General features: G+C 39.0%; 1 protein-coding gene across 5 annotated transcripts in view; it reads left to right on the forward strand.

The window, feature by feature from the left end:
* cyth1b (cytohesin 1b) overlaps positions 1–13,829 on the forward strand; it is a 298,861-nt gene that overhangs the window by 263,022 nt on the left and 22,010 nt on the right. For 3 of the 5 annotated variants that reach the window (XM_072483574.1, XM_072483573.1, XM_072483575.1), the window contains exon 10: positions 10,333–10,411. In XM_072483574.1, the coding sequence (XP_072339675.1) occupies positions 10,333–10,411 (79 nt within the window). The remainder of the gene's footprint in view (positions 1–10,332; positions 10,412–13,829) is intronic. The other 2 variants (XM_072483571.1, XM_072483572.1) reach the window with 1 other exon arrangement.

Raw genomic sequence — 13,829 nt, forward strand, 5'->3', positions numbered from 1 at the left:
GTAGGCAGGAAATAGGGAAAGGACAAAGTGAGAGTGGGAAAATATTGGGCACTGTGAAGGAGATACCCACCACCCCTGCCCACCACTATCTTGGGCACTGAAAAGTTCTGGTCTCCATTTGCTGCAGGTAAAATCCCAGCGACAGTGAGAAGAAGCTTTTCAGTGGCCATTAATTGGCTAGCAGACGTACAATGATTCCCCACGCCGCAAGTAAAATCTTTGCAGGTGTAGGTGCCGGGAACGGCACTCCCTAGGACACCTGCCAATTCTGTTTCTGACTTTAAAATGGGAGCATGGGCTCTTTGATTAAGTTATATTCTCACTTATCTTGCTTCATCTGAAGGCTAAGTATAGCCTTCTCTCTTCCCTGTGCATCACCACTGGAGATTGACTGGTATTTTAAAAAAAACCTGTAACTCAAATTTGAAAGATGATTATTGTTCATTTATTTTAATAAATAACCAAATATATTGAGAAGTTGAAGGGCCGAGGCCTAATTCAACCTTTACATGTGCTGATCAAACATTTTTTTTTGAAAATTGGTGAACACTGTAGTAAATATAGATTATTGACATTTATTATTAGTTATTTCTCTCTACATTCTTCTTCCTCCATTAAATGTCCATCACTGCTTAACCTCATTTCTAATTCTACACATTGTGCGCTGCAATTTTACAAAAACTGTCTAAATCTTCCTCTCTATATAAATAATTACCACATTGCTAATTTTTGAAAATCAAATGTCAGATCACAGGGTTAAACTGGATATGCAAAAATGAAGTAAATTGGCTTGGTTTAAATATGCATTGCACTTATCCACTGAAACATGAACATTTGTTTGGAATTACTGCAGCGTTGTAAAGGATCCTTCTGCCCAGCAAATCTATTCCTTTATAGTTAATTAGCTAGCTCTGTTTAGCCTAAAATTAAGACTGTGGAAACATTGGAAGATTAATTCTTAGTGCATTAAAATAGTGATAGATGCTTTTTAAATGAAAGCATTAATCCATTTCACTTGAATTAGTTAGTGGCTGTGTTAAAGCAGCACACTGAGGGATGGCATACAAACATATAACTGGTTTTCTAATATCGCCAACATGAATTACAGCTCAATTCTATGAACCATTACAATCAGCTTTGCACCAAATTTCTATGAACAGTTCTGCATTTCTATTTGTAGTAAAAACTAGCATTGTCTCCGTTTAAGTTGATGCTGCTGATGCTGCTTCTCTTTTTGGACCACTTTATCCCACAAGAGAAAACAGCACATGTGGAGTATAATAAAGTATGACTTGATGCATAATCTGAATTCATTCTGATTTGGTCATGTAAATTGGGCTTTTACCATTTGGGTGGTTAAACTTGAAGTCCTGTAATATTCAAGACATCTGAGATTATTTGACATTATTTCATCAATGTGCCTTGACATTGTGAATCCTGAAGTGATCCTGGTGCGCAGCCAAGAGTTTGAATTGAATTTCATAAAAGATAACCTGAAAGGAGGGATTAGTTTGTAGAGTTTGTTAGCGTGCTAGCCGAGAACGTCTGGTCCTTGGATTTGAAGCTTGTCCATATTTTAAAATAAGAGATGTGGAAATCATTATGTGCATGCAAACAACACCTTAGTCCAGCCATGTAACATTTAAAAATGAAATTAAATATAATTAGACAAGTGAGTAAGAGCTGGTTTAGCTCAGTGGGCTAGACAGCTGGTTTGTGATGCAGAACAAGGCCAGCAGCGCAGGTTCAATTCCCGTACCAGCTGAGAATCCCAAACAGACGCTGGAATGTGGCGACTAGGGGCTTTTCACAGTAATTTCATTGCAGTGTTAATGTAAGCCACTTGTGATAATAAACATTATTTTAAAATTTAAAATTTTTAATGATGGCCATGAGGAAAACTTACTCACCATCTTCAAAATTACTCCTAATCAATGATTCAGTTTAAATAAACATTGAAGCATAACATGAAAGTTTAGTTGAAGAACAGTACTGTTATTGAAAGCAATATTTTATTTATTACTTTTGGGTTTTTGGGTCGGTCGTACAATTAATTGACTGAAATATCAGTTGCACCAATGTTGCTTAGCACCAATGCTGAAAACACCAACAATATTTTATTATTATTGTTAACTTGGGGTGTAGTCACTTTGTGAAACATTTACAACGTATCGCTAGTATATTGATGTTCTGCATTGACATCTGAAGACCTGGGTAATTGTCCTTAACTGAGACAGAATGAAGAGTTTTGTGCCGACTATTCGGAAAAGCTGAGTTGGTTTCCACAAGTGCATTACATAGAAAAAATATATATATTTTTAATTTGCTTCTTATATAAATTTCAATAATTTTGTTTTTGCCTACTTATGTTTAGAATTATGTTTATTTACTTTAACCCTTTGAGAGATCCAGTGTGGCATCTTTGCACCCACATCTGGCAAGAGAATTTGTATGAGACGAAATAGAATATCCAAAAGATGCAGAAGTGCTTTAGAATACAGTTGTGACTCTGTAATCTGACAATACTTAATATAGAATTGACTGTATTTGAGGTTGTAATAAATAACTGAAATGCACAAAGTACACAGTTGAAATATAAAGAAATATAGTTTCTCTAGTTTTCTTTTGTAACTCCATCTGCCTTACAAAAAATGTACAACTAAAGTATTAATTACTTAAAAAGGGATCAAAAATCAGCAGTTTATTGAGACCACACTTGAGTTCTTTACATATGTATATTGAGGGTACAGGTTCAACCTCTGTTCAATATCTATGCAGAGATTTTCCCATTTGAATCAGGTTTGGCTTTGTCAGTGAATGTTATTTGTTTATAATCTGATATGCTGCTTCCTTTTTGAATCATTGAGCAATTATGGCCATTAAAAGTCCCACAATGACCAGCTAACTTCTTTACTGGATTAATCAGAAATAGATTTTGGGTGACTATGTATACTAAAATATGCAACAGCATTAAAAGTTAACTAAAAAAAATAAAGTACAGCCCACTGATGAAGAGTAATTACAACAGTCCTTCCAAAGGGAAAACATTCTGAACTCTGACACACTCAAGACATAATAGTCTGAAACTTCCCAGAAGTGGAGAAATGATGGACAGAGTTTTGATGGCTGGGACGTGAAAACCAGCGTGTAGATCTCCAGTTGCACAGCTGAGTTTTCTCTCCAGATTCTCCGGCACTCTGTGCACAGCCAATCTAGGGGTGTGGTTCTTGTTGTCACGCTGGTAGGGCAAGGCCTGATAGAGCAGTCTCCAGAGATTGGGGGCATCCCGATCTGCATTAAAGCAAAACTCCCGTTACAAAGATGGACTCCCCAGTACTAGGGTAACCCACCCCTTCCACAAGCACCCGGGAAATGCCCCCTCCCTTCCACAAGCACTAGGTAAATCACCTCCTCCAAAAGCAGTGGGGCAACCACACTCCCCCCAGCCCAAACACTGCCGATGTGATATGGCGGGGAAGCCCACTACTTATATTAAAATGTTTATAAATGAGGATCCCACCCAGCTTTGGACAGGGACCTCTTTATGTCACCGGTGAGGGGTCTGGAAAATCGGAAAATGAGATCTCACCAGCCAGAATCTCATTTTCCAACTCATGGTATTTTGGGTCCACATTGCCATTTACGCTTTCTGTGAACACTGGCTCAAAATCTCCCCAAATATATTTATTGTTATTAATTTGGTGATTTGTGCATCTTCTGGGCTCTTTGAATGAATTATAACATTCAACTGCTTTTCATACTTGTGAAACTTTTGTTTTCACATGTGAAATAGCAATATTGGAATTATCAATCACCTAACAGAACAAAAACATAACACAAAATACTTAAAAGATTTTTTAAATTTACATGACCTGGACCTGGATTTTGTGGAAGTAATGACAGTAAACAGGTCAGCATTTTGCTGTCATCACTCGTCTGAAACTGACAGTAAAATTTGGGCCTGGAATTTACTCCCCTCCCCGCCTGGTGGATGTGGCAGGCAACTTAAATTGCTCTTTAATTTGGTGAAATCATATCTTGCCAGGTGGGAGGGGCCATATAATCCTAGCCCTGGAGTGCACACATGCGCAGTTATATACAAAAAAGTCCAGAAATTTCTGTCAATGATTCTGTTGTGGTCGAGCTTTCCCAGACTGCAATCAATTGGAAACCTTTGAACTGGCAAGAACTTCCGCTCTTACTCTCTTAGATCCACTAAAAACTCTTGAAAAGGCTACAGCTTATTGAATGAGGTGTAACTGGACTTCTAATCATTTAATAAGTTCATAATGGCTGCTAGACATCCCCACTAACCCTGAAAAGTAATTTTGTATTGGTTGAATGACAAATTTCTCCATAACAAGAAATTCCACAGGTTTTCAAAAATTTTTAAAGTTTGTTTATGATATCTCCACCTTAATCCCACAAGTGTGTCCCAGTCATTTATTTTGCTATCTGTAAAATCTAAAAATTAAAAGTGAAGGGATCCAATGGTGTACATTTCCTGGTTTGTTGACTTTGAGAATACTTGTTTACTGTTTACTCTTGATGCTTAATGACACCATTATTGCTGGATGCATGGAGATCCCCTTGACTTGGCGCCAGAAACACACTGACGGCGGTAAAGAGGAAATCAACACCACATAGAAATTGCTAGATCTTTGTGAACAGATTTCTTGGAGGTCATCAATGAGTGTTGTTGCCTCACTGCTGACCCTCAAATGCAACCCATTAAAAAGGTAAGATACAGATTCCAAATGTTTCATAGGGTTTTTTCCAGGCAAAATCCAGTATGGAGAAAAAAGAAATTGTTTCTAATGTTCACATTTCAAAGTCAGTTTATCAAGTCACTTCTGCAATTCTAGAACTCAAAGGGTTAATTTCTAAAATTAATTTTGTTTTCTTTTTAATTTTCTTTTCCCCTCTGTTTGGTTGTTACATGACTGGCTGTCTTTCCTTATACACACAGGAGGTATGTACCATACTGACATGTAGCTAATTGTGCCCAGGGTGCTGCTGATCTTTGTCTTACAGCTGGTGGTAGAGGCGTGCTGCTTTCATTAGCGGGTGTTTGTTAGCTATTTGCTACGTGTGAGCTTATGGTAGCAATACAGTGGACCAGTCTTGAATACATAGCTTATTAAACATATGCTTTTTAAGAAAGCAAATACTCATATGCTAAACGTTCCAAATAGAATCCCCAAAATGGTGATACTATATATGTGCTTTCTATCTCAATTAGTTGCTATTATTTCTTAAAGTGCAAATATATCTTCTATCCCACTTTGAACAGTGTACCAAACATAATTTTGCTCTGAATCTATTTATACCAATGATGTAACAAAAAACACAACAAATATTTGCATAGATATTATGCATTTAAGAGTTTTCCACTGTATTGCAGTGTTGCTTTATTTGGTGATCAATCTGTGGCCTTTCGTTTGACAGCAACAGTTGCTTTTGCATAGCCCCACTGATTTTCATATCCTAAATGTTCTGCAGATTAAAAGAAGTGTTTCATAAGTGGAAATACCTGGTGCCTATAGTGGTGAAGGTTAATAAGACATTTTACAAGTGTGATAAAATGAAAGCTTGACTCTTGAAATTAAACAGAGGCCTTTGGTACTGTAATTTAAGGCAAATTACATATGTCCATTTTTAAGAGAACTCAGAATATTACATAGAAATTAGATGAGGTTCCACAAGTTTCCAGTGAGCCAAGAATCTCATTTCCAGGAAATCTTTTCTCACGTGTTTCAGTTTATGTCCACTAGTCAGTTATCGGTGGGTGATTTAAAAATTATATACAAATCAAGATTTAGTAGCCGGAATTCATATTGTTTTTATATCTTCAATATTGATCATTAGGCTGTATTTTTTAATTGTTAAATTAGTTCAGGACATTAATCATCTCTGAGTTCTGCTCCCAATCACACATCATCCTGACAGACATATTTTGTCATCTCTTCATTGTAACAAGGTCAATATTCTGGAAATTCGTACTTAACAGCATTGTGGGTACAGCTTAATCAAAAGGATTGCAGGGATATGTGCAAGTAATGCAGCATTGCCACAGTTCCAAGAACAAAACAAAACAATTGAGAGGAAAATATTAAAAAAGGAAGAGCCAGCAGTGACATTATGGGTAGAATTTCCACCTGTGTTATGGACTCTATGAATAATGCAGGATGGTTTACACTGCACTAGAATTTTAAAACCCTCAATTACAGATTAATCTATTTTTTTTTGTTATTTTAAACATAATTGCACATTTTTTGCTGTGCAAAGGAAGATTTTCCATTTGAAAAGACTTGGATTTTGCAAATAAAGAGTGTAAAATATCATATTTCAGTGTTTCTTACAACCGCAAATATGCAACATTTGATTTTGCTAAAGATGGACAGGTGCAATTCAATGCAGTTAGTGGACGTCATAAGCCATTCATTTTTTTTTCTCCAATTTACAAGCCAAATTACTTCTTCACTGTTAAATTTGAAATATTTTTCTCCCTTGCCTTCTAAAAATCATTTTCAGTTTAAGGACCCTCAGATCACAGATTCTTCTCAGCCCCAAGGGGTGGTAAGTGATCTTGTCTTAGGCTCTGGCAATATTTTGTTACTGAGTTGTTGAGGAATGGATCAATTCTCTATTAAACTGCCTTCGGAGGCACCATTTATTAGACATTTTCATTTCATTTCATTTAATTTTAAATTCTGATTCTTGATTTTTCACTTTTCCTTCATCCCCTTGAAAGTTTGCGTCCTGTCTATTTGGTGCCTCCGAAGGCAGTTTAGTAGAGACCAGTAATCCACTTTATAAAATTTCAAGCTTAAGATACACCTGTGACTCTGTGTGACAATACTAATTTCCCAAACTAAAAAGTTATAAAGTATTTATAAAAGTAGAAAGTCTTTTTGCATGCAAGTTTCAATATAAGATCTATATTTACAAATACAAATAATGACTGCGTAGATTCCATATTTTCTCTTTTACAAAATAGCTCAAATTAATTGTGGTTCGAGGCATCAGCTAGCAACATTTTTTTACTATAGTGGATGGATAGCATTAGTATTTGAGTTTTCTTTTATATATAACACTTAAATATTACTTCAGGAAAATATCAGATATATCAAAGTTATGAAAAACTATTTTCTTCTGATAGACTTATAGTAAACTGTTTGTTTTCTTTCTGACAGCATTATATATTTTTCACTGGTCAATATTTTCTAACAAGAGTTAGATTAGTTAGGCGGAGCTCAACAAGACCTGACACTACAAAGCAAAAAATAAATCCAACTTTTAACATCAATTTTTGATTAACTGTATGAACAGTATTTATGATATTTCCTGCAATGTTGTATTTCAGCTATATACAAAAGATTCATTACCCATATTTTGTTTCAGTCTAAGTACAATTTTAAAATGTGTACTTATAAGCACAGTAATGTAAGGATGCAAATTAGAGCACTCGTGCATTGCTCTGCTGTCAGGATGTGCATATTCAAGATCCCAGTCCCACTTCTGTACTCTGCCTGGTGGGATCCTGCAGGAATGTGATCTACACTAGCCTACCTGGAGGCTGACTGAAAGCATAACTTATGGTTGTCTGGGAGTAGTGTCCATTCCATTCTTTCAGTTGCAGACAATGAACCATGTGTCCTAGCAGAACATTTGCAAAGGAATAAATGCAAAAACCATAGGTTAGCCCCTTCTTCAAAAATTAACAGAATTCTCAAAAACACTTTTATATGAAGACACACCTACAGTGCATAGAAGCATTGTAGATAGTAGTGTTGCAACATCCACTAATTTGACCAAACCAAGAATTCTGATACCCACCCCATTATGTAAAAGACATAATTAGCTCTCCCTCTTTACACAATGTTGAGGATAAATTATTCTTATGTCTACCCTAATGACTGAAAATGGTAATGTCAATGGTAGCCATGATGTGGAGATCCCGGCATTGGGCTGGGGTGGGCACAGTAAGAAGTCTTATAACACTAGATTAAAGTCCAACAGATTTGATTCGAATCACTAGCTTTCGGAGCACAGCTCCTTCCTCAGGTGAATTCACCTTTAACCTGGAATTTAACCTGGTGTTGTAAGACTTCTTACTGAAAAGATGGTGAGAATAGTGTGGGGATCTCACCCTTTCTGTGATGCAGTGTTTCATTTCCACCCACCATTTCATAGAGATAATCCATTTGCAACTTAGAATTAATTAAGTGGAAGATAGTGCAAACCCAGATGCTACACCTATTTCTGAGCACAGTAAAACAATAATGTATATTGTTTTTAAACTGGCAGTAGTGTAGAAGAATAAATGTATTTGGCATTGTGTTGCTGGACTTGAGAAGTATGCAAGAAAAGGTATTGCTCTGTTTTTGTTATAAGAAAGGAAATCCAAATACATTAACCGTAATAACTTCAACATTACTTAGTTGGGAAAAAAACATTGAAGATCTTTCCAAAAAAAAAACTATCCATCCACTGTAGGAAACGCTGGTGCTTCTTGAATGTGCTTTTTAAAAATCTCCAATGCTCAGATAATGAACCAGTCTTTTGGTGGAAAAGGAACAAAATCTGAGATTATTATGTATCTTACCTGTTACCCAACCCAGTTCCCAGGTGGCCATTGTGTAGATGAGACAACATTTGTACTTAAAACTAGGAATTTCCTTTCTGAATAATTCCAAGAAACAAGCTCTGATGACTCAATTATATTTTAAACTTCTAACAGCTTTACATGCTTATTATATATTCAGAATAGACCAAAACCCTTTGTAGAACTGCTCAGATAGAGTTGTGTTGGTGGGACTGAATGAAATCCTAACACTTGATACCTTTCAATTATTTCAAGAAACAATTTGTTTCATTCAAAAATTATAAAAATTGTAAGTATTCCATTACCCAGCTTTACAATACTGTCATTGTAAAGCAGTCTTGATTTTGGTCTAATCTGTGATATAATGCATATAGTTTTACAATTAAATTCCCTGAATTTAAATAATAACAGTTCTAATAAATACTTGATTTAAAAAAAATACTATTATTAATCAAGGATTCCATTTGAATTTGTCTTATGGAAATTTCATTTTTATCATACTAGCTTTCTTTCAGACCGGCACATGAAACAATCTGAATAGAGTTGAAGAGAGTTATGTGTCATGATGTAATGTGTAAGATATTCATTTGTATTGGAATATGACTGACCCAGAGACTCTAATTCATGTACCTTGCTGCAGGAAACCAAATTGAACTATCTCAGTAATGTGGATCATGTTCATATCAAGACCCATTGTTGGAACATCTGTAAGATCAGCAGATATTTCAATTTTTAAAAAAATTACCTCGCCTCAGTTTCCTGTATTTATCTCCTACATGCCGTTTCCAGACAATACCTTTACGCCATACTGTTCCAGTAGGTACAACCTATTATTGCGCTCGATCTCCTCATATTCTCTTACACCATGTAAAACTCAACTGAGAGCTAATGAGATAAATTTTTGCAAATGAGTTGATTCTCACTGGGTCTCGGACATGCAAACGCAAAGGTGTGAAATGAGAAGGTCACTTCCTCCCTCCACTATTTTAGTTTTTTAAATATATCATCTGTTTTTAGATAGTCAAATCTTATTGCACAATAACTATTCCTTCATTTTGATATTAAATGCACAGAAAACATTCAGGTAGTGATGGGGAGTGTAAGCTGAAAATGATTAATTATTTTGTTTTGTTGGTCCAAAATGGCCTTTCAACTAATTTAATCATGTGCGATACAAAATCTTAAATTTAACACTGCAAATGTAGTTTTTTCAATCAATTAGAAGGTGAAAACGAGAGGATCTAGCTTTGACATGCACTGCAATCATCATTTTTCATTAACCATATTTCTATCCTTTAATATCCTTCATGTTTTGTCTTTTATGTAGTTTCAATTCACCTTTTTCTAGAGGCAGTGTTATAGAAGAGCCTTTGGCATTCAGTATGATCCTTTGGGTGACAAGTATTGTCTTATTTGGATACAAACATGCTACCTCATTATATGTTGCCATCTCCAAGTATTGCCTTGTTATGTGTCACTCTTTCTGCTCCGAGTCTTCCACAATATTTTTCACAATGTCATAAACTAATACCAAACTCTTTTTAATTAGAGCTATTGGCACAATTGCATGTAGAATTTTGGGATTGGAGAAATAACATTGCTACATTGTATGGAGCCCGACACAATCAAAAGGCTTTGCTGTGCCTTAAGCTTAATGACAACTTGTGAACATTTTGAGTTTTTTCTTTATTTTCTTTCTGCCAAATGCATATTTGTCAAACAACAGGTGGAAGAGTGAAAACATGGAAGCGACGTTGGTTTATTCTCACTGACAACTGCTTGTACTACTTTGAATACACCACGGTAAGTTAGGCCAATTTCTATTTTAAAAATTAATCTTTTATTTAAATGGTGCTCCTTTTCTAAAAAGAAGGATGAATACTTTGGCTATTTTCTTTATACAGTCAAATTTACATTTTCCTGTTTTTGGACCAGTGCAAACCTTAACACTGTAGATCAAAAACTTTGCATCACCCAAATGTAACTGAGGACAAATGTTGTGAAGTTTAGAGGTTTTTCTTCCATTTTCTGCCTGCGGCTGGCCAAATTGACAAGTTGGGCATTTTTCGGATGAAAATCTAGTGGTAGGACACTGTGGCCAGCGACCTTTGGGGAATGCTACCTGGCAATCATGGTGAAGGGTTGTGTGGTGGGGGATGGGGATGCAATTACGTCCCAGGCAATTGAGGGTCAGGCATCAATTGGCAGATGTAGGTGGAGAAGGCGTGGTTGTGGTGTTGGAACAGCATTTGTCGTCAGGGGGTCAGATCACAGGGCAGGTTTCAGATTGTGTCATGATATGCAGACACACATGTAATGATATACAGGCAGGCACAGACAAGCAGCTAATGGACACAGAGAACAGGACATGACCAATAAGCAGGCAGGACACTCGGGTGGGATCTGACTATAAAAGACACGAGGCACTGACACTCTGCCTCGTTCCACTGATGAACATCTAGAGTCAGTCAAGGGTGTTGTTACAATCTCACACCTCCATCACGTGGCTAAGAGCTAGTCTGATTCAGTCAGACAGAGTAACCACACTTAAGTTAGTAGAGAGTCAAATTCACAGAGAACTGTGCTAACTGTGCTATTAGTTCAATAAACCTGATTGAACTAACTTCAAGGTCTGGAGTATCTTTTTGATCTAAGCTGCATCCAGTTGCAGCCAGTGTTATACTAGTGTACCTAACACGCCATGATACTAGGAGACTACTAATTTAAGGTGGCTTACTTCAGTCCGTTCCGTGACGACCAGCAACTGTATCCCGGCACCATGGAGAAGATTCAGGCTCCTCACCAGCTCAGGACCTCCGGCAATCTCAATGCCAACTGGCGGACATTCAAGCAAAAGTTTCTGCTGTACATCGCTGCCTCAGACCTCGAGGATGCGTCTGATGCAAGAAAGATCGTGCTTCTCCTCTCAACAGTGGGTGATCAAGCCATCAAACTCTTCAACTCGTTTAACCTCACCGAAGGCCAGGACAAGACAAAGTTTCAGACCATCCTGGACAAGTTCGATAGTCACTGTGAAGTGGACACCAATGAAATCTTCGAGCGCTACATATTCAAACAACGTCTTCAAGGTGAAGCTGAATCTTTCAATGCCTTCTTAACTAATCTCTGCCTGCTAGCGCTGTCCTGCAACTTTGGTGATGTTGCTGACTCCATGATCAGAGACCAAATTGTGTTTGGAGTTCACTCTGATCCTCTGAGAGAGCAGCTCTTAAAAATCAAGCATATGACCCTGCCAGTCGCGATTGAAGCATGTACAGTGCATGAGCACGCAAAGGTTTTTCATGAAGTTAGATGCGTCACATGGATTCTGGCAAATCCAGCTGGATGAGTCCAGCAGGAGGCCCTGCACCTTCAACACACCGTTTGGCATGTACTGCTATAACCGTATGCCGTTCGGCATCGTCTCGGCATCGGAGAAATTTCATCGCATCATGGAGCAGATGATGGAGGGCATCGAAGGGGTTCGTGTGTACGTGGACGACATCATCATATGGTCCACGACCCCTGAGAAGCATGTTTCCCGTCTCCAGCCGTGTCTACGCCAATGGCCTGAACCTGAACAGGGCCAAATGTTGCTTTGGCATGTCGACACTCAAGTTCCTAGGAGACCAGATCTCTCAGGTCAAGGCCATCGCAGCCATGAAGGTCCTGGAAGACAAGAAGCCAGTATTGCGCTTCCTGGGCATGGTCAATTTTCTGGGAAAGTTCGTCCCAAACATGGCCTCACAAACCACGGCAATCCGAAACCTCGTGAAGGTGTCCACTACCTTCGAGTGGAAGGCGGCCGATTAGGCAGAGTGGTTGGAGCTGAAAGCCAAGCTCCCCACTGCACCAGTATTGGCATTTTTCAACCCAGACAAGGAAACAAAAATCTCAACAGATGCGAGCCAGGATGGCATCGGTGTGGTCCTGCTGCAATGCGATGACACCTCATCCTGGGCACTGGTTGCTTATGCACCAAGGGCAATGACGCCCACCGAACAAAGGTATGCACAAATAGAGAAGGAATGCCTGGGCCTCCTCACTGGCATTCTCAAGTTTCACGACTATGTCTACGGCCTGCCGACATTCACAGTTGAGATGAATCACAGGCCCCTGGTCCACAAGGACCTTAATGACATGACACCTCGGTTGCAGCGCATCCTCCTCAAACTCAGAAGGTACGACTTTGACCTGGTCCACACGCCTGGCAAGGAGCTCATCATTGCCGATACACTGTCCCACTCCATCACCGTGCCTAGTGAACCACCGAACGTCATCCGGCACATTGAGTCACAGGTTGAGTCACAGGTGCAGCTGTGTGCTAGCACCCTCCCGGCATCTGATGAGAAGGTGATTCGTATCCGTGAGGAGACAGCCAAAGACCCCTTCTTGCAATGTGTTATTCAACACCTAGCCAATGGCTGGCAAAAAGGGCAGTGCCCTCAATTTTTCAGTGTAAAGGACGGCCTGACGGTGGTTGATGGTATCCTCCTCAAACTGGACCGGATTGTAATTCCACACAGTCTCCAGAGCTTGGTGCTCCGTCAAATCCGTGAGAGCCACCTGGGTGTGGAAAAGTGCAGACGCAGTGCCAGGCAGGCTGTCTACTAGCCTGGGATTAGCCAGGACATCGCGAACATGGTCCTTAACTGTGCGACCTGTCAACGCTTCCAGCCAGCGCAGAGTAAGGAGACACTTCAGCAGCATGAAATCGAAACCTCTCCGTGGTCCAAGGTTGGCATCGACCTCTTTCATGCAAATGGTCGTGATTACGTGTTAATCATTGATTATTTTTCCAATTACCCTGAAGTCGTGAAGCTCTCAGACCTCACATCTCGGACCGTCATCAAGGCCTGTAAGGAGACGTTCTCTAGGCATGGTATCCCACTCACTGTCATGAGTGACAATGGCCCGTGCTTCAGCAGCCATGAATGGTCTCTGTTTGCCCAGTCGTATCAGTTCAAACACGTCACTTTAAGCCCACACTATCCGCAGTCAAAAGGAAAAGTTGAGAAAGGGGTGCACATAGTGAAGCAGCTCATCTGCAAGGCCGCGGATTCTGCATCTGACATTCACCGTGCGTTGTGTACAGGGCGACCCCACTGTCCACTGGCATGTCGCCGGCTCAACTCCTGATGAACAGGGACCTGCGAACGACACTTCCAGCCATACACTTGCCCAACCCGAATCATCTACCGGTGCTGCAGAAGGTGCAGCA

This window comes from Scyliorhinus torazame, chromosome 18, assembly GCF_047496885.1.
Source record: "Scyliorhinus torazame isolate Kashiwa2021f chromosome 18, sScyTor2.1, whole genome shotgun sequence".
NCBI classification, from domain to species: Eukaryota; Metazoa; Chordata; class Chondrichthyes; order Carcharhiniformes; family Scyliorhinidae; genus Scyliorhinus; species Scyliorhinus torazame.